This window comes from Lemur catta, unplaced genomic scaffold (genome assembly GCF_020740605.2).
Source record: "Lemur catta isolate mLemCat1 unplaced genomic scaffold, mLemCat1.pri scaffold_70_ctg1, whole genome shotgun sequence".
Lineage (NCBI taxonomy): Eukaryota > Metazoa > Chordata > Mammalia > Primates > Lemuridae > Lemur > Lemur catta.
In genome coordinates, this window is record NW_025423869.1 from 188893 (window position 1) to 215156 (window position 26264).

General features: G+C 42.7%; 1 protein-coding gene across 1 annotated transcript in view; it reads left to right on the plus strand.

The window, feature by feature from the left end:
• Positions 1-25761, plus strand: part of LOC123630026 (neurotrypsin-like) — a 32272-nt gene extending 6511 nt beyond the window's left edge. The window contains exons 4-11 of the mRNA XM_045539353.1: positions 3660-3838; positions 5549-5690; positions 8813-9009; positions 12346-12487; positions 13388-13593; positions 16212-16290; positions 19608-19680; positions 23598-25761. Of these exons, the coding sequence (XP_045395309.1) occupies positions 3660-3838; positions 5549-5690; positions 8813-9009; positions 12346-12487; positions 13388-13593; positions 16212-16290; positions 19608-19626 (964 nt within the window). The 3' untranslated portion in view covers positions 19627-19680; positions 23598-25761. The remainder of the gene's footprint in view (positions 1-3659; positions 3839-5548; positions 5691-8812; positions 9010-12345; positions 12488-13387; positions 13594-16211; positions 16291-19607; positions 19681-23597) is intronic.
• Positions 25762-26264: the final 503 nt, after the last annotated feature.

Consider the following 26264-nt stretch of genomic DNA (forward strand, 5'->3'; position numbering starts at 1 on the left):
GCACACGCATGAGTTAAGCAAAGTGCTAACATCTTTTTCAAGCACTAGCTCACTGCTCTTTTTGTATGAGGGGATTCATGTTTGGAAAAGTAGCTAAAAGGAAAAATATCTCTGCATATACAAGGCAGCAAAGATCCTCCACAAAGCCCTCATAACAACTAGCAACCCAGCTTTGTAGAGATTTGTTTTTAGCACAAGTTCTCTGATGCCCTGAGCTGACACTGTTGGTTTGCCTTTCTTGCACTGGATTTTATAGCTCTCTCGTAAGTTTGCATTAAAGAGTAATCTGCAACTCTTCCTCCTCTCTAATCTGTCTTGCTCATTGATTTAAAGGCTAAGTACTTTCAGATGAGATAGTTTTTTAATGACACATGGTTGACATCAGAGTGTAATTGTGGCTTGTCTCAATGTATGCTTTGTTCTTAAGCAAATTTCATCTCTGTCTTATTTGCTCTGTTGAATTCCCAGGGGGCAGCTACGTCATGCCTCCCTGGAATAGTGCTTGCAATTTCCCTGTGCGATGCTGTCTGTGTTGACCCTCATCTTTTAATGTTGTCTGTGTATTTTGCTAGCTGGCAAGCTTCCTAGATACAAAACGAATTATTATACTTAAGATACTTAAATTGGATTAACTCAGAACTTGGAGAAAGGTAAGGTGCAGGAAAGGAGGCAGCCAGATGTTAGAAAATTAGATAACTTGAGACTACATATATACCCAGTGAAGTTTCAGGTGCACACATTTTAATTAGAATTCCTTTCTGTTTGCTTAACATTAAAAGCATTTCCCCGTGTCTTTCAAAACACTTAAAAGCATGGCTGAGTCCTGTGACATCATATTTTATTGTGTGGACGTGCCATAATTTACACAGGAATTTTAAAATTTTGGACATTTCTTTCCCCTGAGGTTTTTTTTTTTTTGGCCATAAAATGATCATGTACAACCATATTATTGAGTAGTTAGAATAAATTTTTTTCTGGTATAAATTGCTCTTTAAAAAAATTTTTTTTGCTCATGTATTTTACTGTTCATGAAAATTAAAAAAGTATTTTATAAACTTTACAATAAAGATAGCGTGGTATATGGAATTCTTGAGCAGGAAAGAGACCTTGTTTGATAGGTAAGGAAGTTCGGCCCCCTGAGGTCACCCAGTGGCCCCGAAGTCACAGTTAGTGGGAGGCAGAGTGACACTGTTAATAGGAAAATGAATAATTTCTTTGCACAAAAAGTTTTGTTTTGGCCACTACAACCTTGTGGTTTTGTTTTTTTTTTTTTTGGTAAAATACTTTGCAGGCATTAAAATACTTGCAAAGGTTTGCCTCTGATTATGTATGTGTTCACTGAGAATCTGAAGTTGAGTAATGCAAGTCTCAGCTTAACTTTTGGGCCATCACCTTATAATCTGTAATAAAAATAACGTGTATGTTCGTCCAGTGTTTTATAGGCTACAAATTACCTCCATAAATATTCTTCCTAAAATTACGTTAAAATGAATAAATAAATAAAACAGATTTGCAGCACTAAAACCAGAAAAGGTTAAGATGCTGACTGATTCTTCCTCCCTCCCCACTCCCCAGCTCTGCCTTTTGGGGAGCAGGGAAGGTAAAAACTCTGGTGTCTGTTTAAACTAAATACCAGGCAGTATTTAGGTAAATTGCATCCTGTGAAGGATGTGTTGTTCATCAGCTGTTGGGGGCCAGGGCAGAGGGGGAGCTGCTTGGCGGTGCCGGGAGAGGAACAGGAACCGGTGTTCACTGAGCTCGTGCATCATGTCAGCTTAGTTCCTACCGCCCTGCAGGTCAGCCCTGATCATCCCTGTGTCCAGCTGTGGCGTCCACGCCTGGGAGGTTTCAGTCAGTTCCCCAGAGTAGCCCAGATTTAAACCTCAGAGTCTGGCCGGGCGCCGTGGCTCACGCTGTAATCCCAGCACTCTGGGAGGCCGAGGCAGGAGGATCACTTGAGGTCAGGAGTTCGAGACCAGCCTGAGCAAGAGCAAGACCCCGTCTCTACCAAAAATAGAAAGAAATGGTCTGGACAACTAAAAATATATAGAAAAAAATCAGCCGGGCATGGTGTCACATGCCTGTAGTCCCAGCTACTCGGGAGGCTGAGGCAGGAGGATCGCTTGAGGTCAGGAGTTCGAGACCAGCCTGAGCAACAGACACTATCTCTGCTAAAAATAGAAAATAATTAGCTGTGGGTGTGGTGGTGCTGGCCTGTAGTCCCAGCTACTGGGGTGGTGCCGAGGCAGGAGGATCGCTTGAGCCCAGGAGTTTGAGGTAAAATATATGTAACACAAAATTTACCGTTGTGACAATTTTTAAGTTTATAGTACATTAGGTATATTCACATTGCTGTACAACTATTACCACTGTCCCTCTCCAGAATTTTTCATCATCCCCAAATCAAACTTTGCACCCATGTTAGATGACTGAGTTTGGGCCAGTGATGTTTAGGTAGGAGTGTCACGTATCACTGTAGGAAGTGTCCTGTCCTTGTCCCACTGCCGCCTCCTCGCTGACTGCAGGGCAGAGGGGGTGGCTGGAGCTTGAGGAGCTACATTGGGCCAGAAGGTGCCACCCTAAGGATGACAGTAGAGCAAGCGAGAACGAGCTTGGGGCCCTAATTACTGGCCTCGAGCCGGCAGCTACCTCTGGTCTAAACTTGTTTAAGTCGCTGTGATTTTCAGTTCTGTTGCAGCCACCTCTATTTCTAACAAAAACGTCTCTTCACTCAAGTTTATCCGTATTAAATTTACTTCTTCCACAGTTGGAAGTGACACCACTAGAACCTCAGATTCCAGTGATGGTAACCGCCTGTCAAAATGATGAATGACTGCAGAAATTGCATTTTCAGCCCTTGTCAGCCTTGTCATTTTTAGACTACAGCATCTATATTTTTAGTTTGTTTTTTCACTGATCCTATATCTCTTCCCCTTATTTTAGCTGCCCTTTTCCCATAACATTACAACTATCTTGACAATTTACAACAAAAAATACATTGAAGAAAAAAAAGAAGGAGGGGAGGGAGGCTGGGAGAAATGGTCTTTATTCCAGATAGCCATTGTCCTCCTGAAAATCTGAGGTTCCTTTTTTTTTTTTTTGAGACAGAGTCTCGCTTTGTTGCCCGGGCTAGAGTGAGTGCCGTGGCATCAGCCTAGCTCACAGCAACCTCAAACTCCTGGGCTCAAGCAATCCTCCTGCCTCAGCCTCCTGAGTAGCTGGGACTACAGGCATGTGCCACCATGCCCAGCTAATTTTTTCTATATATATTTTTAGCTGTCCATATAATTTCTTTCTATTTTTAGTAGAGACGGGGTCTCGCTCTTGCTCAGGCTGATCTCAAACTCCCGACCTCGAGCGATCCTCCCGCCTCGGCCTCCCAGAGTGCTAGGCATGAGCCACCGTGCCCGGCCAAGGTTCCATTATTAATGGAGAAAAGGAGGGTACACATTGGGGCATCCCTAATGATCTCTGAAACGTGTGTAAGGGCTGAAAATGAGAAGAAGAACACCAAACAAACAAAAAAGAGACACAGAAAGTCGTGCATGAGCTTTGAAGTGAGTTGGCAAGTAGGATTAATAACTGTGCTTTTACCAGGGGCCACAGAAATGCGCCAGACCAACTTCCGATGTCTAATCCGGAATCCTGTGTTCCCACAGTGGCATCGCCAAAGCGTGGAGTGGGGTGTATTTTGGCGAAGGTTCCGGCCCCGTGGTGCTGGACGAAGTGCGCTGCACGGGGAACGAGCTCTCCGTCGAGCAGTGTGCGAGGAGCTCCTGGGGGCAGCACGACTGTGCCCACGGAGAGGACGCGGGAGTATCCTGCACCCCCGTCACAGGCAAGGACTTGGCCCCATTCGTGCGCGGACCCCTGCCCCGGCACCGCTGGGGCTTGCCCCGGCGCCCCTCACCCTCAGTTTAGATGGTATCACCACGTGGGCACACACATCAATCCCCCAAATCAAACTAAAAAAAAAAAAAATGAACACAAATCGTATATCAAAATACTATCTCCTTATTCACAGATATTTCTGAATTGTGCAATTTAAGGCTCTACAGTCCTGTAAAACTTGATCAGGACACGAGACTTTGTTGCAATGTAGGGTTCAGTAATGAAATCAGTGTGCAGTGATAAATTTCAGGCAGTAGATGTAAAGATTACGTCTTTAGTCCATTCGGCTGTTACCTTGGCTTGACTCTCAGAAGGTGTTTAAAGCTGGTAAAACCGTAGTGATGCGATTGCTGATGAAAGCACACTATTAAAGAAACCAATTAGCTTTGCTCAGTTTTTAGACTATTCCAGATTGTAGCACAACTGTGGAAACATGTCAGGGGGTAGGAGAAGGGCGTGTCTGAGTGCAGACTGGTGTGTGTGTGTGTGTGTGTGTGTGTGTGTGATTACATGTTGGGGGTGAGAAGAAGGAAATGAACAGTCGAGAGAAGTTGAGTTATCACAAATCCATTGTTTTTATGGCAAAAAGAACTTGAATAAAATTTTTTTGTTTAAATCTTTCTTTAATAAAAATTAAAAAAATAACTTCTTGGAGCCTACAAAATACTAAATTTATATTTTTATTGACAATTCTCTACATGCCTTTGTTTTTATTAGCAGATTAACACATTGGTAGTCAATAAAAATAGATAATTTATGCCAGATTTTAAACCAGAGCACATGATCTTCTTGAGTCACAATTTCCCCCTCTTTCAAATGAAGATAGCCTTGTAGCGTTGCTGTGATGGTCCGATGAGGTAATACTCGTCGCGTGCCTTGCAGACAGTGCAGTGTTATGTTCGTAAATGGTTCTGTTGCTAAGAGACCTTTATTTGCTTTAAATGATCCCAGAGATTCATGAGAAGTCTGACTTTTACCCAAGATTATATATATGTTTGATAGGAGGACTATTTGGATTATTTGGGATGGAAAATCGCTTTTAAATCTACATTTTTAAAATTTAAATTTATTGTCCTGTGTATCTGCTTCGAAGTTCTTTTAATTATTCAGTTAATAAGATTCCAATTCAGATCTGTGTCATCAATAAAAGAACAAAGGCAAGATGTGCGTTCCAGTGTTTATGACTCATGGACGCCTAAGGAATAATAAATGCATTGACCCGACAGACTGTCCTTTATCCAGAATAGTTTCTTCTGTCGTCTTATTTTAATATTTTTTATTTGCAGTTGAAATTTTGAACCATCTCCAAGTTAATATGTGTTCTTACTTTTTACATTTAAATGGCCCATGCTGCTTAGATTTCAAAGACTAATGTTATAGGAAACGTCACAAATATTACTTAGTCCAGAAAAATTTAAATAGATACTTCGGAATTATATCAGGATATATTTTTCTACTCAGAGGACAGGAGTACACATAGAAAGGGACACTGTCACACTTCAGCATCGATACAGTAACCCCAGGTCACCGAGCACAGATGTGATACAAGTTTAACAAGAGGCCTGGAGCTGCTGATAGTTCTCATGAAATGACAGCATTGTTTTGCCTGTTTTTGAGCATTGATTTGCTTAGTCTCTGTGTCTCCTTCTCATCACAGATGGGGCCATCAGACTCGCAGGGGGCAAAGGCAGCCACGAGGGCCGCTTGGAGGTGTATCACCAGGGACAGTGGGGCTCTGTCTCTGACGACGGCTGGACGGTGCTGAACACATATGTGGTTTGTCGGCAGCTGGGATTTAAGTAAGGCTCACTGGGATGAGGCAGCTGAATGCCAGATTCTGTCTTTAAAAATATTATTGTGTAATCTCTATTGGAATTTCTTTCTTTTTTTTATTTTATTTATTTATTTATTTATATTTTTTTGAGACAGAGTCTCACTCTGTCACCCTGGCTAGAGTGAGTGCCATGGCGTCAGACTCGCTCACAGCAACCTCAAACTCCTGGGCTCAGTCGATCCTCCTGCCTCAGCCTCCAGAGTAGCTGGGACTACAGGCATGCGCCACCATGCCCGGCTAATTTTTTCTATATATATTTTTAGCTGTCCAGATAATTTCTTTCTATTTTTAGTAGAGACGGGGTCTCACTCTTGCTCAGGCTGGTATCAAAGTCCTGACCTCGAGCGATCCTCCCGCCTGGGCCTCCCAGAGTGCTAGGATTGCAGGCGTGAGCCACCGCGCCCGGCCTGGAATTTCTATAATACTACAAATGCATATTCACTATCATCTCTCTGCCTATCTAGGGAAGCACAACAATAAAAGCCATGACAGTTTGTAAGGTGATGGGTGATCATGTCTTGCTGTTTGTCTCATTCACCTTTCCCGCCACCACCCCTCGTCTTGAACAATTGGTTGAAGCCAGGGTGACTTCTAGGTCTCTCTGTGTCTCTTCCAGCAAGACTTTGCTCGATTTTATTCTCACGCTCCAATACTGTTGCATGTCATTAGTTTCGACATCGTCGTGTCTAACGTTGCAGAGACGTCCGGTGTCAAATGCTTTCGTGTTTCATTATTCCCTTTCTCAGAATGTGATGGTGATTCTCACTTTTATTTGAGAAAAACAGCCCTCTTGTTATGAGACGCCCTCTAGAACTCGCCTTTGCCCTCACTCACGTAAAAGCCAAGTGTCACCCTGGGGACGTTCATCCCCTGCCACACACAGTGCATTCCAGAGCAGACCCAAGTTTGTCCCCGTAACCGCAAATGATGCCTTTCCGTTAAATATTGAATGAACGCCCATTCTTTCTTGTTTTTCGTGTCTCTGTGTCATGCTTGAAGGAATTGTTTGAAGCTTGAAGAAAATTGGCAACATTGTTTCATTGCAGCTTCAGATAGAGCTATTTGCAAATATTCATTCCATCTTAAAAATATGCCTTCATTCAAGCTAGGTAAAGCTGTGTTTAAATGTATATTTTAAAATTTATAAAAGTAACATAAAACAGAGAAAGTTTGGAAAAGAAAGAAAATTTTAAAAAATCCATAATGTTTTATTCTTACACCATCATTATTATAATTTGTGTGTATGACTTTATATCAGTGCTAGTAGTGGACGTGTAATTTTTATATCCATATTTTTTACCATTATATTGCTATGTAGTCATAATTTTTAATAACAATATCCATAGAAGGTTCATACCATAACTTATTGAATATTTAGTTTAGTTTAATTTTGCCTGTTACAATAATGCTATCAGGAAGATATAAATGCATGTAATTGTGCCATGTCTTGAATATTCTTGGGCAGAGCGCTTATTGGGTAAAGGGCTATGACGTAACAGCCAAATAAATACAGTGTATTGACATTTAATTAATGAGAATTACTTAATACGTGTCATTTTAAGTAAATCTCTATTAGACTGTTAACTATACTCCAATTTCATAGATTTAGAGAGTCATAAATCCTATTGTTTACTATTTATATCCACATTTTTTCCTTATTAATGAAAACGAATGACATTGATTTTTTTTCTCCATATTTTATTTAGTTTCATAAATCCATTCGGTTTTTCTTGCATACACAGTAGTATACAAACTTACTGATTCTAAAAATGTTCTCAATAATGTGTGTTAGAAGTTTTAAGTGATTGTTTTGGATGGTAGTAAAAGCATGTGCTACATTTACTTGTAGTTTAGGGAGGAATTTTTGAAAAATAATTTTTGGGGGCATGAGAAAAGGATAAACTTTTTAGGTTTCTTTGTACAAATGCAATCCCAAAGTAAAATGACTTCCTGTTGTATGTTATATGGTTGATAAGGACAGATGATAATCAGATTGGGGCATTTCATGTAAGAATGGTGAAAAATGATAGCAATGGGACATTTAGGTGAATTACTTTTCTAGTTAAGGCCTAATTAGCAAATAGGAAAAAAAGCCTTAGAACGGTCTATTAAATGTTTCATTGTTTTAATTTAGTAAAATGTTCTTTAATAAATGCTTGTATAGAAAGAAATTAAGAAAACTCATGCCAGGGAGAAAGATCTCTTTGTATTCTTAGCACAGAAATAATAAGAACATGAATTGAGGGAGATGATGGACATAAAACTTATGAGTAAGAGTTGGATTTCATAGACTGTTCAAACTGAAAGATACCTAAAATATCCTTAAACTCAGTGATTTCTGGAGGTTTGGATTTTATGGGACAAAAGAAAACAAAATTGGGGGAGAATGAAAGGATTGTAGACTAAATTACCATTTTTATTTTGTAGATCTTTCCTATTCTGCAACGTATATATTTGTTATAACATATTTAGTTTTTTGGTAGTGCAATGTTACAAATAAAGTCAGCTGGAATGCAAATATAATTTATAAAAAGTTGGGTTTCTATAATCTTATGAAAAGCCAAGAACATTGTCATTCTGATATTAATGGGCCGAAATCCAAATTTCATCACGGATTAGGAACAGTGCCTGAGTCATCCCTGAACTAATCCGCACTTTTCCTAGCGGAGAAGAGGTCAGTTAGCAGAGAAGTCTGGAGAAGCAGATGGAATCAGTGAGCTCAGGTGGCCAACACGAGCTCCGTGTTCTCACCGTCTGGTCCACACTGTGACTTCTATGGTCAGGAATTTGAGGGTTTTCCTCTTTGTCTGCATTCTCTTTGATGGGCGGGTTACATTGCAGACAAAACACAAGAATGAATGGGGAAAGAGGTTTAGTTATTCATTAGTTACCCAGTGAAATAATAGAAAATTTTTAAGATGACCAACATGTGTGATGGAGCAAACATAGCTCTTAGAACTTTGTCCCCAAGGTAGGAAAGGAACAAATACTTACCCTCTGAAGTCATGACACTTCATGAGGTTGTTTTATGTGTGGTGGTTCCTTGAAGCCAGCAGTCTACCAGCCATGTTTGTTTTATTGTCACAGATACGGCAAACAAACCTCCGCAAACCACTTCCCAGAAAGCATGGGTCCCATATGGCTGGACGATGTCACCTGCTCCGGAAAGGAAACCAGTTTCCTCGACTGTTCCAGGAAGCCCTGGGGGCGGCATGACTGTGGCCATCGCAAGGACGTTGGAGTCGCCTGCTACCCTGGCAGCGAGGGACACAGACTTTCTCTGGGTGAGGACTGGCCTGGCTCTCGGTATCCCTAATTCAGTGGCTGCTGCACCTCCACCTGCTGCTCCAGAATGTGCAATGGTGCTTTTGGGGGGGTCTATTTCCCACAACTGTCTAATTGTCAGTCAATTTTATGCAGAGAAAAAACAATCTTTTGAGTCTCTCCACCAACTATGAAATGTCTACCCCTAAATTGGGTTTCTTTACTTAGAAGCTGAAGTTTCTAAAATGTTTAGGATCACATGTATCCGAGGTATGGACTAAAGAAGCTGCAATATCCATCCCCCTACTCCTTGGTCCCCTGCTCTGGTTTTTATTTACTTTGAATTCTAATGAACTATGTGAGACAGGATTAAAAAAAAAGAAATTCCATCTCCTCACCGCCACCCCAGCTCTGCCCTGCATCTAAGGATTCAGTTGTTGTCCCTGGCCAGCCATTGCTCTCTCGAGATTGTCAGGGGGCTTCTAAGTGGATTCCTTGCAGTTAATAGCCCACCCATCTTTCTAGGATGCTCTTGTATTCCAGAAACCCATCAGGGACCTTTGCTACTCCCAAATTATAATTTTTTTTTAGCTTTGTAGTTGGATCAAAGGCCACTAACTCCTCTAACAGTCTTGCAATAATTCTGGATACAGAACCTTTTATGGGCAAAGAACAGTTAAACATTCTTGACAGATTCTCAATGTCTGACAAGTAGGGGAGAATAAATACCCCTGAAAAATACAGAAGGAGGCATTTGGAAGACTTTCCAGAAATGCTCTTGTAGCTCTGTTATGTACCTACACATGCATCCATGTGTGTGTGTGTGTGTGTGTGTGAGTGTGTGAGTGTGAGTGTGTGTGTGTGAGTGTGTGTGAGTGGATGTTAAAATGTCATAGGTAGCCTTTTAGCCTCAGAATTGAACCAGCCCCTTCTTGTATCCATTTGTTTTGGGACCGTGAAGCTGAAATCTTCACATTATAAAGTAACAAAACTTGTTGATTCCCACAGCATTAAGCATATTGCATACTTTAAGTTCGTCAAAGTGGATGGTTATTCCTCGTTGTACTCTGAACGGTGAGATTGTGGTGACTCACTGCACTAATCTAGCATTATATCAAGTAGAAATACACGTTTTTATTCTATCCCTTGCGGGTTAGAGTTCCAATTTTCTTTCTTTGTATTTGTTCTCCTTGTCCCTTGCTCTATTCTTCTTTTGATCCCCCCAGGATTATGTGATAAATGATTGCGTGTGGCTGGGGAGAAGGAAGCTGTTTGCTAGAAATGGACCCTCTCGACCCCAGAGAGGAAGTATTAGGGTCTTGGGGTGACAGCTCAGATGTGCTCTGTCACCACATCTGGTGACAGAATACCGTGTAATCTGAGTTCTCTGCAGGCCTGTGTTGTTAACTACATCGGAGGGTTAGGACAACTGACCTTTCCAGTTCACCTGAAACTCTTTTTAATTCTAGAACTCTAAAAGTATTTTTTAAAAATTTAAAAAGCGGAAGGTGATAATGATTAATAAAATATGTGATCACTATTATGAATCTCTTTGGTTCTATTCTAATCTCAGTAATGTGTCTATTAACTCAAGTCATTTGTCCAAAGAACATTATGTCTTTGGACATATCCTTTGAGGAAATATCCTTTGAGGAAATGATCATATGACCATTTATTCAGTCAAATAGATCGTTACTTTCCCACTTACTAAAAAATACTTTATATTGAAAAGATAAGCCTAGAGAAGGAGATCGTGGTTTACTGATACAAATAACAGCATTTAAGAAACAGTAGAGGCTGGGCGCGGTGGCTCACGCCTGTAATCCTAGCACTCTGGGCAGCCCAGGTGGGTGGATCGTTTGAGCTCAGGAGTTCGAGACCAGCCTGAGCAAGAGCGAGACTCCGTCTCTACTAAAACATAGAAAGAAATTATACAGACAGTCAAAACTATATATAGAAAAATTATCCGGGCATGGTGGTGCATGCCTGTAGTCCCAGCTACTCAGGAGGCTGAGGCAGGAGAATCGCTTGAGCCCAGGAGTCTGAGGTTGCTGTGAGTGAGGCTGACGCCACGGCACTCACTCTAGCCTGGGCAACAGAGTGAGACTCTGTCTCAAAAAAAAAAAAAGAAAAAAGAAAAAAGAAACAGTAGAGGTTTTTACTACTTACTTTTACTTCTGCACTTGAACTTTAAATGTGAATGCAACTCTTCTCAAAATTAGCTTTAGCCCATTTAGCACACTCTTTTCCGTCTGCAGTAGGTGGAATACTCAAAAGTAAAATTCTAAGCCAGTAAAAGTAGTTCTGGTAAGAATACAGTTAGCGCCTGTGTGAGTGAGAGGCAATTTCTGGGGGGTAAATACGTGGACTTCTCACTTTATTTATTTTTTATTTTTATTTATTTATTTATTTTTAAGACAGAGTCTCACTCTGTTGCCTGGGCTAGAGTGAGTGCTGTGGCGTCAGCCTAGCTTACAGCAGCCTCAAACTCCTGGGCTCAAGCGATCCTCCTGCCTCAGCCTCCCGAGTAGCTGGGACTACAGGCATGTGTCACCATGCCTGGCTAATTTTTTCTATATATATTTTTAGTTGTCCAGATAATTTATTTCTATTGTTTTAGTAGAGACGGGGTCTCGCTCTTGCTCAGGCTGGTCTTGAACTCCTGACCTTGAGCGATCCACCCGCCTCGGCCTCCCAGAGTGCTAGGATTACAGGTGTGAGCCACTGCGCCCGGCCGGACTTCTCACTTTAACGTGACACAGATTCTAAACTTCAGAGTGTTAAGCCCTAGCAAAGATTTCTTTCCCAGTGAGGTTGCCTCTCACTCAGTTTTACAGTATAAAATTAGACTTTTAATTTGTAGTTATGCTATATTTTGTCTTTTTTCTAAGAGATAGTATTATTTTCCAAAAATAGTGTATTATATCAATGTTACAGGAAAAATTAAAGAAAACTGCTAGAAATCAATTTGAGATATATAATTAAAGATACTGTATACCCAGAGATTGTTTAGCTTTCCCAAATATTTTATATTAAGATTTTGTAAAGGCCAGGCACAGTGGCTCACACCTGTAATCCTAGCACTCTGGGAGGCCGAGGTGGGAGGATCGCTTGAGCTCAGGAGTTCGAGACCAGCCTGAGCAAGAGCGAGACCCCATCTCTACTAAAAATAGAAAGAAATGATCTGGACAGCTAAAAATATATATGGAAAAAAATTAGCCGGGCATGGTGGCGCATGCCGGTAGTCCCAGCTACTCGGGAGGCTGAGGCAGGAGGATCGCTTGAGCCCAGGAGTTTGAGTCTCTCATGCTTCATGCTTGTTTCAGCAGTTCTAATGCTCTCGAATGGCGGCCTAGGTTTTCCTCTCCGACTGGTGTATGGAGAAAACAAGAAGGAGGGATGCATGGAGGTTTTTATCCATGGCCAGTGGGGAACCATCTGCGACGATGGATGGAGTGACAAGGACGCAGCTGTGGTCTGTCGGCAGCTTGGCTTTAAGTAAGGAAAGCTTCGTTGTTTGTGGTGGTTACTGGTGCCCATTTCTGACTTTTTTGTGCTTGTTCTAATGAGTTACTTCTTATCTAAAATTCGTTTATATTATTCAGCTGAAAATACTGGCAGCATGTTGATTTGATTCAGAATTATAACAAAGTAACAGGTAGAGTCTATGCAAATTTTTCTATCATGAGAAACCTTATGTCACGTAAGATACAATATTTGATACAATGCAAATGCAAATTTGATCCAATGACCATTTATTATTATTTAATATCATTAAATGAGTTTTACACAAAAAAGATTTAATTCTAAGAGAAACTTTAGAAGCATCTTTTTGGGCACAGGAATCTTCCATCACTAAACATTTCTATTTTTTTCTTTTTTTAAAGTTAAATTATTTACTTATTTTTAGTTAAAAATTTTTTTTTTCAGACAGTCTCACTTTCTCACCCTGGGTACAGTGCCGTGGCATCAGCCTAGCTCACAGCAACCTCAGATTCCTGGGCTCAAGTGATCCTCCTGCCTCAGCCTCCCGAGTAGCTGGGACGACAGGCATATGCCACCATGCCCGGCTAATTTTTTCTGCATATTTTTAGCTGTCCAGATCATTTCTTTCTATTTTTTTAGTAGAGACGGGGTCTTGGTCTCACTCTTGCTCAGGTTGGTCTTGAACTCCTGACCTTGAGCAATCCTCCTGCCTCGGCCTCCCAGAGTGCTAGGATTACAGGCTAGGGTTTTTTTTTTTTTTTTGACAGTCATGAAATAAATGGTTTTTAGCACATGCAGAGGCTAATTTTAATATGCAAAAATTAGAGAACGTGGAACGGGGGCACAGGCTGTGATTTGCTCAGACGCGTGATGGACTGACTCTCCGTGTGCCTAAGAAGGCTCTGTTTGCAGGGGCCCCGCCAGAGCACGAGGCGTGGCTTACTTTGGGGAAGGAGCAGGACCCATCCACGTGGACAACGTGAAGTGCACAGGACATGAGAGGTCCTTGGCTGACTGCATCAAGCAGGACATCGGAAGACACAACTGCCGCCACAGCGAGGATGCGGGCATTATTTGCGATTATTCTGGCAAGAAAGCGTCAGGTAACAGTAAGAAAGGTGAGCCGCCTTCTGGGGCCCTAAGCAAGCCACGGGATGATGACCCCCACCTCGTTACTCCAAGGAGGGCTTTGGTGACGTAAGTCCCGTGCAGCAAGAACGTATGCAGTCAGTGCCTGCTCCTGGTGGTAGTATTTAGAGCAGTGGTTCTTGGCAAACTTGCCCAGGTGGGGCTTGCAGAGAGAGCATGCTCAGGGCTAGGAGCGGATTTCCAGAAACTGTGATCCCTGGGATCACCCCCTTTGTACATTCTTAACGGTTCCTATATTCCCTTCTTTGGATGAAATAAAGCTGTCCTTGAAGAGCCAGAATTGATATTTCCGTCTTAAAAAGGAAAGCAATGGAAATAGAGAGATGAATCCAACAAAGGCACTTCTTCACTCTTATTTTATTCTGTTATATTTTTTTTTTATTTTATTTTTTGAGACAGGGTCTCTCTCTCTGTCACCCAAGCCGGAGTGCAGTGCTGTGATCACAGCTCACTGCAACCTCCAAGTTCTGGGCTTACACGATCCTTCCATGTGAATCTCTCAAAGTCACTGGGACTACAGGTGTGCACCACCACGCCCTACTAATTTTTTTAAAATAATTTTTTGTAAGGATAAGGTCTTGCTACATTTGCTGAAAAGAACAGTCATCTCTTTGTCTGCATTGAAAGTTCATATTTTTGTGCCATTGGCTTTTGTTAAGATCAGGTACATCTAAGTATTTGAGTATTATTCTTTTCTAAAACCTTTTAATAACTGCCAAAGACAGTGCAATAAATGAATGCAATAAATGAATTGGATGTTGGGTTTTTTTTTACGTTTAAAAACATTTTTTTCTTTTAAGCATTTTAGAGCATTCTGGATGTTGTTAATATGATTCTTCACTATCTGAGGAGCTTTTGAGTGTAGAAAGAACATTGACAACTCCTTGTGCTTTATTTTTTTACATATACATATACATACACATAGGAATTGGTAAGACAGTTTTCTCTACATTCTGATTATTAAGTTCCCTTCAATAATTTAAACTACACTTACAAATTGAATATAACTGATTCTTTGGATTATGTCAAATCCCTGAAGTAGTTATAAAATATAAAAATTCAATAACTGTGAAATATTTTACTACACTTCTATGTAAACCTATTCTAAAAGATGAGCTACCGTAGGTTTGTTTCTTCATTGTTTATGTGTTTGTTTTTATGCCTTTCTGGAGTTGTGGCAATACTTATTTTGACTCCTTTCCATGGTTATAACAATGTTGCCAGACCTCAAGTAAAAAGATTTCTTGCTACACTAGCTAGATTACAGAAACTGGCTCAGGAACCGATTGATTTGATATTCACACTCTTGACTGGTGACTTCTATAAGGTGATTCAAACTCAAGTCATTGGTCATTGGTCATCTGATGGGGTCCTTTTATAAATGAACTTCATTTTGCTTTTTATTTATTTTTTATAACAGTTTGTGGGTTTAAATACATTTTATTCTCTTGCAATCTGGTGCTTTGTCTCAGAGTGATGTCAACTTCAGGTTTTGCTTGCTCACTGTTACATCATTCCTTTTCTTGGCATCATATACATTTAGCCAACTTGGAGCACTATTGGAAACTTATGTTTTTTTTCTAATATCCTATAATATGCAGTGTCATCTAGAGGACTCATATTCTAAGAGCTGAAGTTACAATTTGACAGCATGCCTCTGAGATCATTTGGCAAATTAGTCATCTTGGCACACATTGTCGGACCTCTTTCTCCATCAAGAAATAACGACTGCTAATTCCCCACTGGGCTCTCCTCTACCTGAGTATCATGGGGGACCATTAGTCCCCATGAGGTCTCGTGTTCTTGGCAAGATGCCCACCCTTCTGTCCTTACGCAAATGGAAAGACAGTGCGTATCTGTGCCTGATCCACACGTACTTAACCAAAGAAGCAAAGTACCTCTATATACATTCTCTTGCTTTCTAAAATTATTTTAAAAATTGGTCATATCTGTTAGATTTGCCCTTCTTTTTTACACCACCTTGCATGTCATTTTCATTGAACTCTTTTTTGTATGTTCCTGACAGAAGTCTGTTACCTGGGGAAGTTTGACTGTATTACCCATCAATACAGTTGACCACTTAAATTGGCTTAGCAAACCCTTTTCATACGTTAATACCCCGAGTAAACGTAAATTCAGATCGGAATTCTAGCCTGGGAATGTTTGCTCCTTTGAGTTACATATTCATCTGTGGCTTGGAACAGTGGTGTATTTGGAAAGTGAGTCATTTAGACCCTTACTGCCTTTGCCATTCTCTTATTTTGTTTGACATTCCTGAACTCCGGGACAGCTTCTATAGTTGGCAGCAGGACACGACCAGGACAAGGCACTAGACGGGGTCACACGACTCAGAAGCCCTAAAACCCCTTGGAGCTAAAACCTCATAAAATTTCCCATGTGTTTGCAACTTGCTACCATTTGGTCGAATGAGGACACTTTTTATCTTCATTATAGGAAAAGTTATCCTACAATTTGCAGAGAAAGGGATTTTGACATAGAGGAGGAAGCATCAGGGGAGTACAACACTTATTGTGCCTTTACCCCTCCATCAGCAGCGAGGGTCTAACTCCTGACCTTCCTCCTTCAGGGCCCCTGGCGTCTGTCTGTGGGCTGAGGTTACTGCACCATCGGCAGAAGCGGATCATTGGTGGGAAAAATTCCTTAAGGTAAAAGGTTCTTTGAAGCAGATTTTCCATATTAAAGAATTATTTATATACATACAGCGTTACAAACTAGGCATGTTCTATTATTATAGAAGGGATTTGTTTCATTCATTTTATTTTCTAAACTAAATACAGACTGCGCTGATAATCACACTGTCTTTTGACCTGTGTTTAATTTATATAGACCCTGTTCTTCTTTTTTTTTTCTTTTTTTTTTTTTTTGAGACAGAGTCTTGCTCTGTCAGCCGGGCTAGAGTGCCGTGGCGTCAGCCTCGCTCACAGCAACCTCAAACTCCTGGGCTCAAGCGATCCTACTGCCTCAGTCTCCCGAGTAGCTGGGACTACAGGCATGTGCCACCATTCCTGGCTAATTTTTTTCAATATATATTTTTAGCTGTCCAGATCATTTCTTTCTATTTTTAGTAGAGACGGGGTCTCTCTCTTGCTCAGGCTGCTCTCGAACTCCTGACCTTGAGCGATCCTCCCACCTCGGCCTCCCAGAGTGCTAGGATTACAGGCGTGAGCCACCGTGCCCGGCCATCTCTTTTTTTTTTCTTAAGAATACTTTTGACTTACGGAGAAGTTTCAAGAACAGTACATAGAGTTCCCACACACCCCTTTCCCAGTCCCTCTGCGGTCACATCTTACATTACCAGGCTACCTTTGTCATACTTAAGGGACCGACCTTACTTAGCATCACTATTAACTAAATTCCACACGTTATCTGAATGATTTCACTAGTTTTCACCTTATGTCCATTTTCTCTCCAGGATTCCACAGAGCCCCTTGCATATCACATTTGGCTGTCATCTCTTCTTAGCCTCCTCTGTTCCATGACAGTTTCTCAGGCTTTCCTTGTTTTGGTGACCTAGGCAGCTTTGAGGCGTCCCGGGCAAGCGCGTTGTAGAATGTGCTCAGTCTGATGTCCCCGTGAGTAGACGAAGGCTGCGGGTCTGTGGGGGAGACCACAGAGGTCAGATGCCTTCTTGTCACGGCCTAACGGGTCACACTCCCAACATAGCTGATCACTGACACCTTCGCCTTGATCACTGGGTCAGTGTAGCATGTGCCAGGGTTCTCTGCTGCGGAGGGCTTCCATGCTCCTGGGGAGGAACATGGGAAGGGCATAGCAACTGTGAGGGCTGGGAGGTCAAGGCCGCCTCCTCACATGCACCGTCTGGACTGCGTCCACACAGGCAGGTGCCTCTTTCCCCTTGGGCCTCCCTGGGATGGAAGTTTCAAGTGCCCTGGAGGCTTTGCCAAGCTTTCTCTTCCCTGTGCCATGATGACTGTGAACAGTGGCTCCATGGCCAGGACCCAGAGGAAGGACAATGATGACATGGACATGTCATGTGAACAAGAAATGAAGCATCGTTGTTTTGAGCCATTGAGATTTGGGGGTGTTTGTTACTGCACATTACAGAGCCTATTCTTTCTCAGGGAAAGGATCGTTGTAAGAAGAGATGACAGCCAAATGTGATATGTGGGAACTCAAGGGCAGAAGTCAGCAGGGTTGGGGCCACAGAAGGCACAGTGTGTCCATTAGTGGTTTACAACTCAGCCTGGGACACAGCCAGACATGGGAGGTCTGCTCTGATGTGATGTGGCCTCCGTGGCTTGATGGGGGGCCAGATACCATTAAATCCCCCTGTCACAGGGTGAAGCTCTCCCTTCTAGATCTCTCCTAATTACTGCAACACACATTGATTTTGTCATACATCTCATCTCAAATCAAATCATCACCTCCCATCAACCATAGCCAAGACCTGCTCCCGACTTTGTATTTCTGACCCTGGTATAGTCCTCTTCTCTTTACCAACTCAGAATCTTAGTATTATTTTTGGACACAGCTTCTGCTGTGGTCAATCACTTGTAGAGGTTCTACCCACAATGTTACACTGACTCTCAACTTTTCAATTCTATGGCTCCCTGTCCACTTCAGAACCTCCTACCCTTCTGTCTGCACCATTATGACAGACGCTATTTAACTTCCTGCTCTCTCTTCACCCTTCCCTTCCTCCCTTCCTGGTGTCTGTCTCTAATCTAAAGACCTGATCAATTCTTTCTACTATGCGAACTCCCTTCGTGGTCGACCATTGGTCTTCCATAGTCCGATTTCAATCTACTTGCCCAACTCATCTCCCGTTACCCCTGCACCTCAAACTCACAGCCCAGACAGCCTGCTGGGCCCATTTTCCAAGTGTGTGTGGTTCTTTGTGAAAAGGTCCCTCTTCCTCTTATGCTTTAACCTCTTTTCTCCTTCTCCAAGTGACAGATTCTGGCAACCCCTCAATGCTTGGCTCAAATGTCATCTCTTCTGTGAAATCTTGATTCTTTTCCTATTCTGGACAGAATTAATCATTCCTTTTTCCTTTTCCAGTTTGGAAAAATCATATTTGCTCTTTGGTGTTTGACTCAAGAATCACCTCTTATTTTCCTTCTTTCTGTATTAGTTTACTAGAGCTGCCATAACCAATATCATGGACCAAATGGATTAAACAACAAGAATTTATTGTATCACAGTACTGGAGGCTAGAAGTTTGAGATCAAGATGTTAGCAGGCTTGGTTTCTTCTGAGGTCTGTCTGTCTCCTTGGCCTGTAAATGTCCATCTTCCCTGTGTCTTCACATGGTCATCCCTCTGTGTGTGTCTGTGTCCATCTGTGTTCTGATTGCCTTTTCCTATTAGGACATCAGTCATATTGGATTAGGGCCCACCTTTGTGACCTCTTTCATATTAATTACCTCTTTAAGGATTCTATTCCCAAATAGAGTCACATTCTGAGATACCTGGGGTTAGGAGATACCTGGGGTTAGGACTTCAACATATGAATTTTGGGAATACACAATTTAGCAAATAACATCCTTCCTTCCTTCCTTTCTACTTCTCTCTCTCTCTCTCTTTCTCCGTCTCTTTCTTTCTTTTCTATGAAAAAGATAAGTTGAGCCCTGTACTTTCAGTAGGAATAAAGAGCAATGAATCCATGGTCCTTGTCCTCAAGCAGAGTCTAGTCTCTTAAAGGGGACAGGCATGTAACCAAATAAGACCAAGCTCCCTTCAGAAGGAATCATCAGGCTCCTTTGGGGCTCTGTCAGAACTCTGTATAACAGGCTTCAGCTAAAGAACTCCCCACGTTGTTCTAGAATGCCTTGTCTAGCTTCCCATTTCAGGAAGAAATAGTGAACTTCTTAAGGACAGGGCCACTTCAGTCATCTCTGAATTTACAGAGCCCAGAATTGTGCCTAATACATAATAAATGATCAACAAGTACTGGTTGAATTGAACCTAAATAAAGTGATGTTGTATTTTTATTCTTGAAGGATTTCTTGCTATGGATGAACTTTTTCAAGACTTAAAAAAGGGACAAGCTTCCTGGTTAAAGTCATGTCAAAGGTGGGCAATTACATCATATTTTGCTTTCAAACTGATAAAAATATGGATTCATATCTAAAAGAAGCAATGTTTCTACAATATGGGAGGGACGACCTCAGAGTTTTCTTCTATTTAGAAATCTCGGCCGGGCGCGGTGGCTCACGCCTGTAATCCTACCACTCTGGGAGGCTGAGGCAGGTGGATCACTCAAGGTCAGGAGTTCAAGACCAGCCTGAGCAAGAGCGAGACCCCGTCTCTACTAAAAAAAATAGAAAGAAATTATCTGGCCTACTAAACAATATATATAGAAAAAAATTAGCCGGGCATGGTGGCGCATGTCTGTAGTCCCAGCTACTCAGGAGGCTGAGGCAGGAGGATCGCTCGAGCCCAGGAGTCTGAGGTTGCTGTGAGCTAGGCTGACGCCACGGCACTCTAGCCCATGCAACAGAGCGAAACTCTGTTTCAAAAAAAAAAAAAGAAAGAAAGAAAGAAATCTCTCAGGTCTTTTCCACTGCAATGAGTTATGTATCTAAAAATGATAAGTGCAATGACAAATTAATATTAGTTACCTTTTGACATGAACCAAAAATAAAAATAAGCCTTATGCTCTGTGAAAATGACCAAGAAGTTAATCAGAATCTTACAACAACTTGAAAACATTTTGAGGAAATAAAAAAGTACAAAATTAGAAATGTCTGACTTAATTATTAAATAACTAAGCTTTAACAACTAATTTATAGCTTGAACAGTCGGGTCTAGTTTAAAGTTACTGGTGACAGTGTTTGTAACCGGCGGTTGCGTGGGATCGAGGGCACACTGTGATTGCCCGACACAGAGTCGCACTCTGTTTTTATTCAGAGACTGATGGTGATTTCCCCTCAGTCTCATCTCCGTCATCTGCCCAGGAGGCAGCTTCTGTGGGAGAATCCCGTGTGGCCGTCTGGGGCTACTTGCACCCCGTCGCGGCCCAGGTGGCGGAGCTGCAGCTGGCCCCACTGCACTGGCAGCCGGGCCTGGCGGATGGGCAGAAACTCGAGAGCCGGGCAGGCCACGCTCTGAAGCTCGTGCTTGGTCACCGCCTTTTCAGCAGTGTCCTGCCCTTCCTTTTCCATCTTTTCGGGGTCTTTGTAGAAGTAGAGACCAGATGTGACTTCCCACAGGGATGGGGGTAGTGACAGCCAATACATACCACCCCTGGGAAGGGAAAGGCTGGGGGTGGCCGTGCTGTTGGCAGGTGCAGCGCAGCCACTGCTGGAGGAGTGACGCTTGACCCGCTGGAACTAGAACTGTGATGTGACAAGATGTCATCAAAGTAGAACAACGACAACAACAATAATACCAGCAGGCACTTACATAGCAGTTGCTATAAGCCAGGCAGTGTTCCGCCACTTTTATATATGTGAACACACTGTACGTTATTTTTTGTTTAATATCACAAACACGTAATATGCAAAAGACTATTAACTCCTATGCATTTCTAGTGAGATGCCGTTTCCCATTAAGTCTCTTAACAGATGACCAAAAAAAATAAAAAACAAAAAAAAGCAAGCCTTACGTTATGAGAGGCTATCAGGGACCACCCAGCAAACCTTTTTAAAAAGCTACTTATGCCATGTAATTGAGCTCATAGAATTTCCTTTTAAGTATCGAATATATTATGCGACCAAAATCCAAAGTGATTCTTATGAACAAACAGCACATAGCTAAACTGGAAAATTATTCTGGGACCTCACACTGTTACAAAGTTTTCCCTTCCACAGAAGCAGAATCTTCTTCCCCAGAACATCCTTCTTTATTCCTTATGAGATCTCTTAGTGCAGCTCAAAGCATGCTTGGTCCTCTGAGAAATGTCTGAGTAAACACAGCAGTCATTTGTCTTGGGTAGTGGCTTTCTTCCTTGCTAAACCTAATCAGTTCTTTTAGCTCTTCTTTATGTGAGATGTGGATAATGCATACGTGCATATAAAAGATACATTTACAAAAATGTGTGCACCGTGTGGTTTAGCAGGGGATGCTCTCTGCATGGCTACGCGAGTACGTGATGCGTTGATAAATCATGCACACGAGTCCTTGTGGGGCGGGCCCTGGTCAGTGCAACGGGAACACACTGCGTAGCTGACCAGTGCAACACAAGCAGCCTGAACAGTACAAGCCTGAACCGCGTGGCTCCGCTTCTACACAGATTCTTCTCGATAAAACTTACCCTGACTGCACCTGCCTCTCCTGCCTCTTCTTCCACCTCCACCTCTTCCACAGTGAATATATTTTCTCTTCCTTATGATTTTCTTAGTAACATTTTTTTTTTAGAAATGAGTTATTGCTCTGTTGCCCAGGCTGGAGTGCAGTGGCACAGTCGTAGCTCACTGTAACCTCCGAACCCCTGTGCTCAAGCGATCCTCCCGCCTCAGTCTCCTGAGTAGCTGGGACCACAGGTGCACAACACTACACCAGGCTCTGATTTTCTTAATAATATTTTCTTTTCTCTAGCTTACTTTACTGTAAGAACACAGTACATAATGCATATAGCATACAAAATATGTGCTAATTGACTGTTTATGTCATTGGTTAGGCTTCCAGGCAACAGTAGGCTATTAGTAGTTAAATTCTGGGAGAGTCAAAAGTTATACGTGGACTTTCAACTGCATGGGGTCAGTACCCCCAACCTCCATGTTGTTCATGGGTCCACTGTACTGACACTGCCGGCCTCTCTTTTCCTTGGTGCACAGTCAGCATGCATGTCAATTGCAGTTTTAGTTTCTTTCTTTCTTTCTTTTCTTTTCTTTTCTTTTTTTTTTTTTTTTTTTTGGAGACAGAGTCTCAGTCTATCACCCTGGGTAAACTGCAGTGGCATCATCACAGCTCACTGCAACCTCAAAATCCTGGGCTCAACGATCCTCCTCTCTGAGCCTCCCAAGTAGCTGGGGACTACAGGCATGTGCCACCATGCCTGGATAATTTTTTCTATTTTGGGTAAAGATGGGGTCTCGAACTCCTGACCTCAAGTGATCCTCCCATCTGGGTCTCCCAGAGTGCTAGGATTACAGGCATGAGCTACTACTCCTGGCCTGTAGTTTTACTTTCTCCTAAGCGTATTTCGTTGCTTCAGTGTTTTTGTCTTTGGATCAAATTTATTTATTGTTTTGGTCAGAATTTATGGACAATCTGCAAAGCAGTAGCCATAGGAGGGATTGCCATGCTCGCATTAGTCAGGGTCCCAGGGAAAGAGATGATGCACTCAAAGGGGTCGCCGAAAATACTTAAGTTGACAGACTATCTAGAAAAGCCAGGACAGGATTAAGGAGACCAACAACCTGTAGCAAAACCCCGGAGATAAGCGACAAGCAGAGGCCCTTATCACCTCTAAGCCTGTTGGGGACCGGGAGACGGGGACACTTACCAGAACTCAGGGCTCTGGCTGTGGAGAGGGGCTGCCGACAGAACCAGAGGCTCCAGAGGGGGAGCGAATGTCTCTGAGAGAGTGCACAGGCAGGAAAGCTCAGCCTCTCTCCACCCTGCTACGGACCAAGCCCAGCGAAAAGCAGAGATCTCAGAAGATGACAGGGGAAGAGGCTGGTTTTCTGGGCCACATAACAGGGTTGGTGGGCTCTGGAGGGACAAAGGAAAAATCCAGCTCTACACAAAAGGCAGGAAGAGAACGACAGGTTCCCAGAAAGCAGGGACTATGCACACGGCACCTTTCCATGACCACGTCCAGTGTCTCGTGCAGGGCTTGACACACACGTGCTCAACCAGGGTCTTAATGAACCCATGAATAGATTAGAAGTCAGATGCTCCTGAAATACAAGACGTTGCAACTAATAGGAGAGTACTCATGAATTCTGGCTTTTTTAGACAACCAACATGCCACATATTACTATTATTTAAAACGTCCTCTTCTAAAACAATATCTTTCTTTTATTAATCAACAAATATTAAAGGAGAATCTGATAAGTCTGGCTTTTCGGATCGTCCCTAACCTGTGCATGGAGGAATTGTCTTCAGAAGGGAGTTTCTGATGTCCTTAAGCACCTAAAATTTTTATAAGTAAATAAAAGAGCAAAGCTGTCCTGAAGAGAGAACCAAGGCTGCAAGGCGCACAGCAGGAGGCGGACTACGGTTCAAACCCTCACTCCACAGCCGGTGTTTCCAGGGGTGGGTCACCCGCTCTCCGAGTGCCTCAGTTTCTTCACCCATTCAATAGAGTATCGACTGGCTTAAAAAATATACAAAATAAAATAAAAATAGGAGTAATAACAGTACTACCTCTTAGACACTCCTTTCTAGCAACTGTCCTACCTTCATCAAATGCCATCATATTGCACAGTGCATGTTCCGATCAGTCAATAACTTCTATTGCTTCCGACAACTCAAAATCTCTTCCTTTAATCTGTCATTGTTTGTTCTCTCCAGCTGACCCCATGGCTTGGTTACTGGACTCTGCCTTACTGTCTAGCTCATACATTAATAAATGGGCACCTTAGCTCTGCTCTGCAGCTCTGGAGACCGTGCTTAGAGCAGGGCTGCCAGAGACGATGCAGACTTTCAAAATGTAAGTAAATACAGATGATGTTTAGATAAAATGCAAAGTAAAAAATTTGAATTTCAGACAGACAACCAATATTTTTTTAGTATAAGTATGTCACAAATATTGCACGACAACCCCAGATCGGAAGCCATCTTTCAAATCAACCTTGAGTTCTGAGGCGCTGAGAAGCACTGCTCAGCTCGTCCATTGCCACATTGTCCCTCTTTCCCTGGGGCCTGAGCACTGTCAGGGGCGACCCTATCTCGCTCTGGGGAGGAGCGTGCGGTGCGGCGGGATGAGCTCAGGGAGTGGACAGCTACCGGGCAGCCACGCGAGCCCAGGCAGCCCCAGCCAGTCCAGCAACCCAGCTCTTCTGGGAAGGAGGTTTAAACAAATACCCTCCACTGGGAAGAAAGAGATCACGGTGTCTGTGGGTTCTCAGTATTGGGTGTGTATGTAAAGCTGTATGAAATTGTGTGAAGAGATTAAAATTTTAATGACCACCCTTTGCACTCTAAGGATCTATCAAAATTCCGCCTTGAGCTTCCTGAGAGAGAAACTTCCTTTCCCGTCTCGTTGATAAACCGACACGGGTTCTGTTTGCTCTGTAAATGTATGAAAAAAGGGCTGGCCTTTCAGTTCCTGGTTTGGTAAGGACTGTTGAGAATCTGGAAGTCCTTGGACAGGCTAATGAAATGGAATTCTGAAGACACTACCCGGAATCTTATCAAATTCAAAGTGAACTATAAATTTTTATCACTTTTTGAAACCCAAGTGCAAGCCCAACTAACCTGGAGGTAGAATTGGGCCTGTCCACCTGGATCGGGAATGGAGGCAGAGGCTGCAACGTGTCCCACGAGTCCGGTGGGGCAGATCCTGGCTGACGTACGAAGACTCATTGTTTTCATCTTCATTATCCGTAGAAATACGCCCCAACTGACTGCAGAAAGGTAATCGAACTGATCAGCAAATTCATATTAAATAAGGCATCTGGAGAAGATATTTTTGACACTCAAAGTTGTGTTTAAAGTTTTGGGTTCTAATTCTTGTCATTTTATTTATTACTGTTAACTCTGCAGATAATAATTTTACCAGTTTTATTTCAAAATGTAGTCCATCTTTTTTCTTTTAGAGCAATTGCTCTCACTCCCTCTCAACCATATACTTTTCCTCTGTGCTTACTTTCTGAATGTTAATATGAGTGGACTGTTCAGGTCAACATTCTGGAGGCAGCGGTTATGAACTGTCCTTCTACAGCCAGACGTTGTCCTGACCTCTGTCACATATTCACGTGATTAGTCCAAAAGCCTGTCTCCCCCTTCTCCTCCTACCTGCTCCCCCCCACTGTGACCAGGGCAAAATCCCTACATTCTCTAGGTAAGCTGAATGCGTGCCCTCTATTTTTGTAAGAATATAAGACAAGTTTCTACTCTACATGGACGATTGTGTCATTGCATACCTTCAAATCCCCTGGCTCTGCTATTTCTAGCCTTCGGTTGAACTTGGAAAAAGTAACTTAACCTCTTATGTTTTCTCACCTTTCAAATGTAGAAAATAAAAATTATCTCTGAAGTTGTCTTGAGGCTTAAAGAGAATCATTTTAAACACTGCTGAGCACGTGCTAGAGGCTGTGACAGAGTCATGGTCTTCACTACGGAGCTGTGAGCACGTGGAGCTCTCAGGTCTAAGACTCACCCAGTCAGGGGCGCCCTGTCTCCCTCTGGGGAGGAGCGTGCGGGGCGGCGGGACGGGCTCAGGGAGCGGACAGCTGCCGGGCAGCCACGCGAGCCGAGGCCACGCTCGTCCAGGCAGCCCCAGCCAGTCACCGAGCAGGGCAGGGTACTCAGGCCTGGCTACTCCTGCCCACCGTAGGGCTGCCTTGAAGGGCAGCTGGCTCTGGAGCTTTCCCTTGGATTGATAGAGTGTCCCGTATGTGTCACCACCTGCGGTCACCCTATCCAGACTACTGTCTCCCCTTTATCTTCCCCACACGTTACTCCCACCACGAGCCTTCCATTCTCTTTACCCCATCTCGCTGTGTACTTCCTGGAGAACTGACACAGCGAGGACAAGTCCCCCA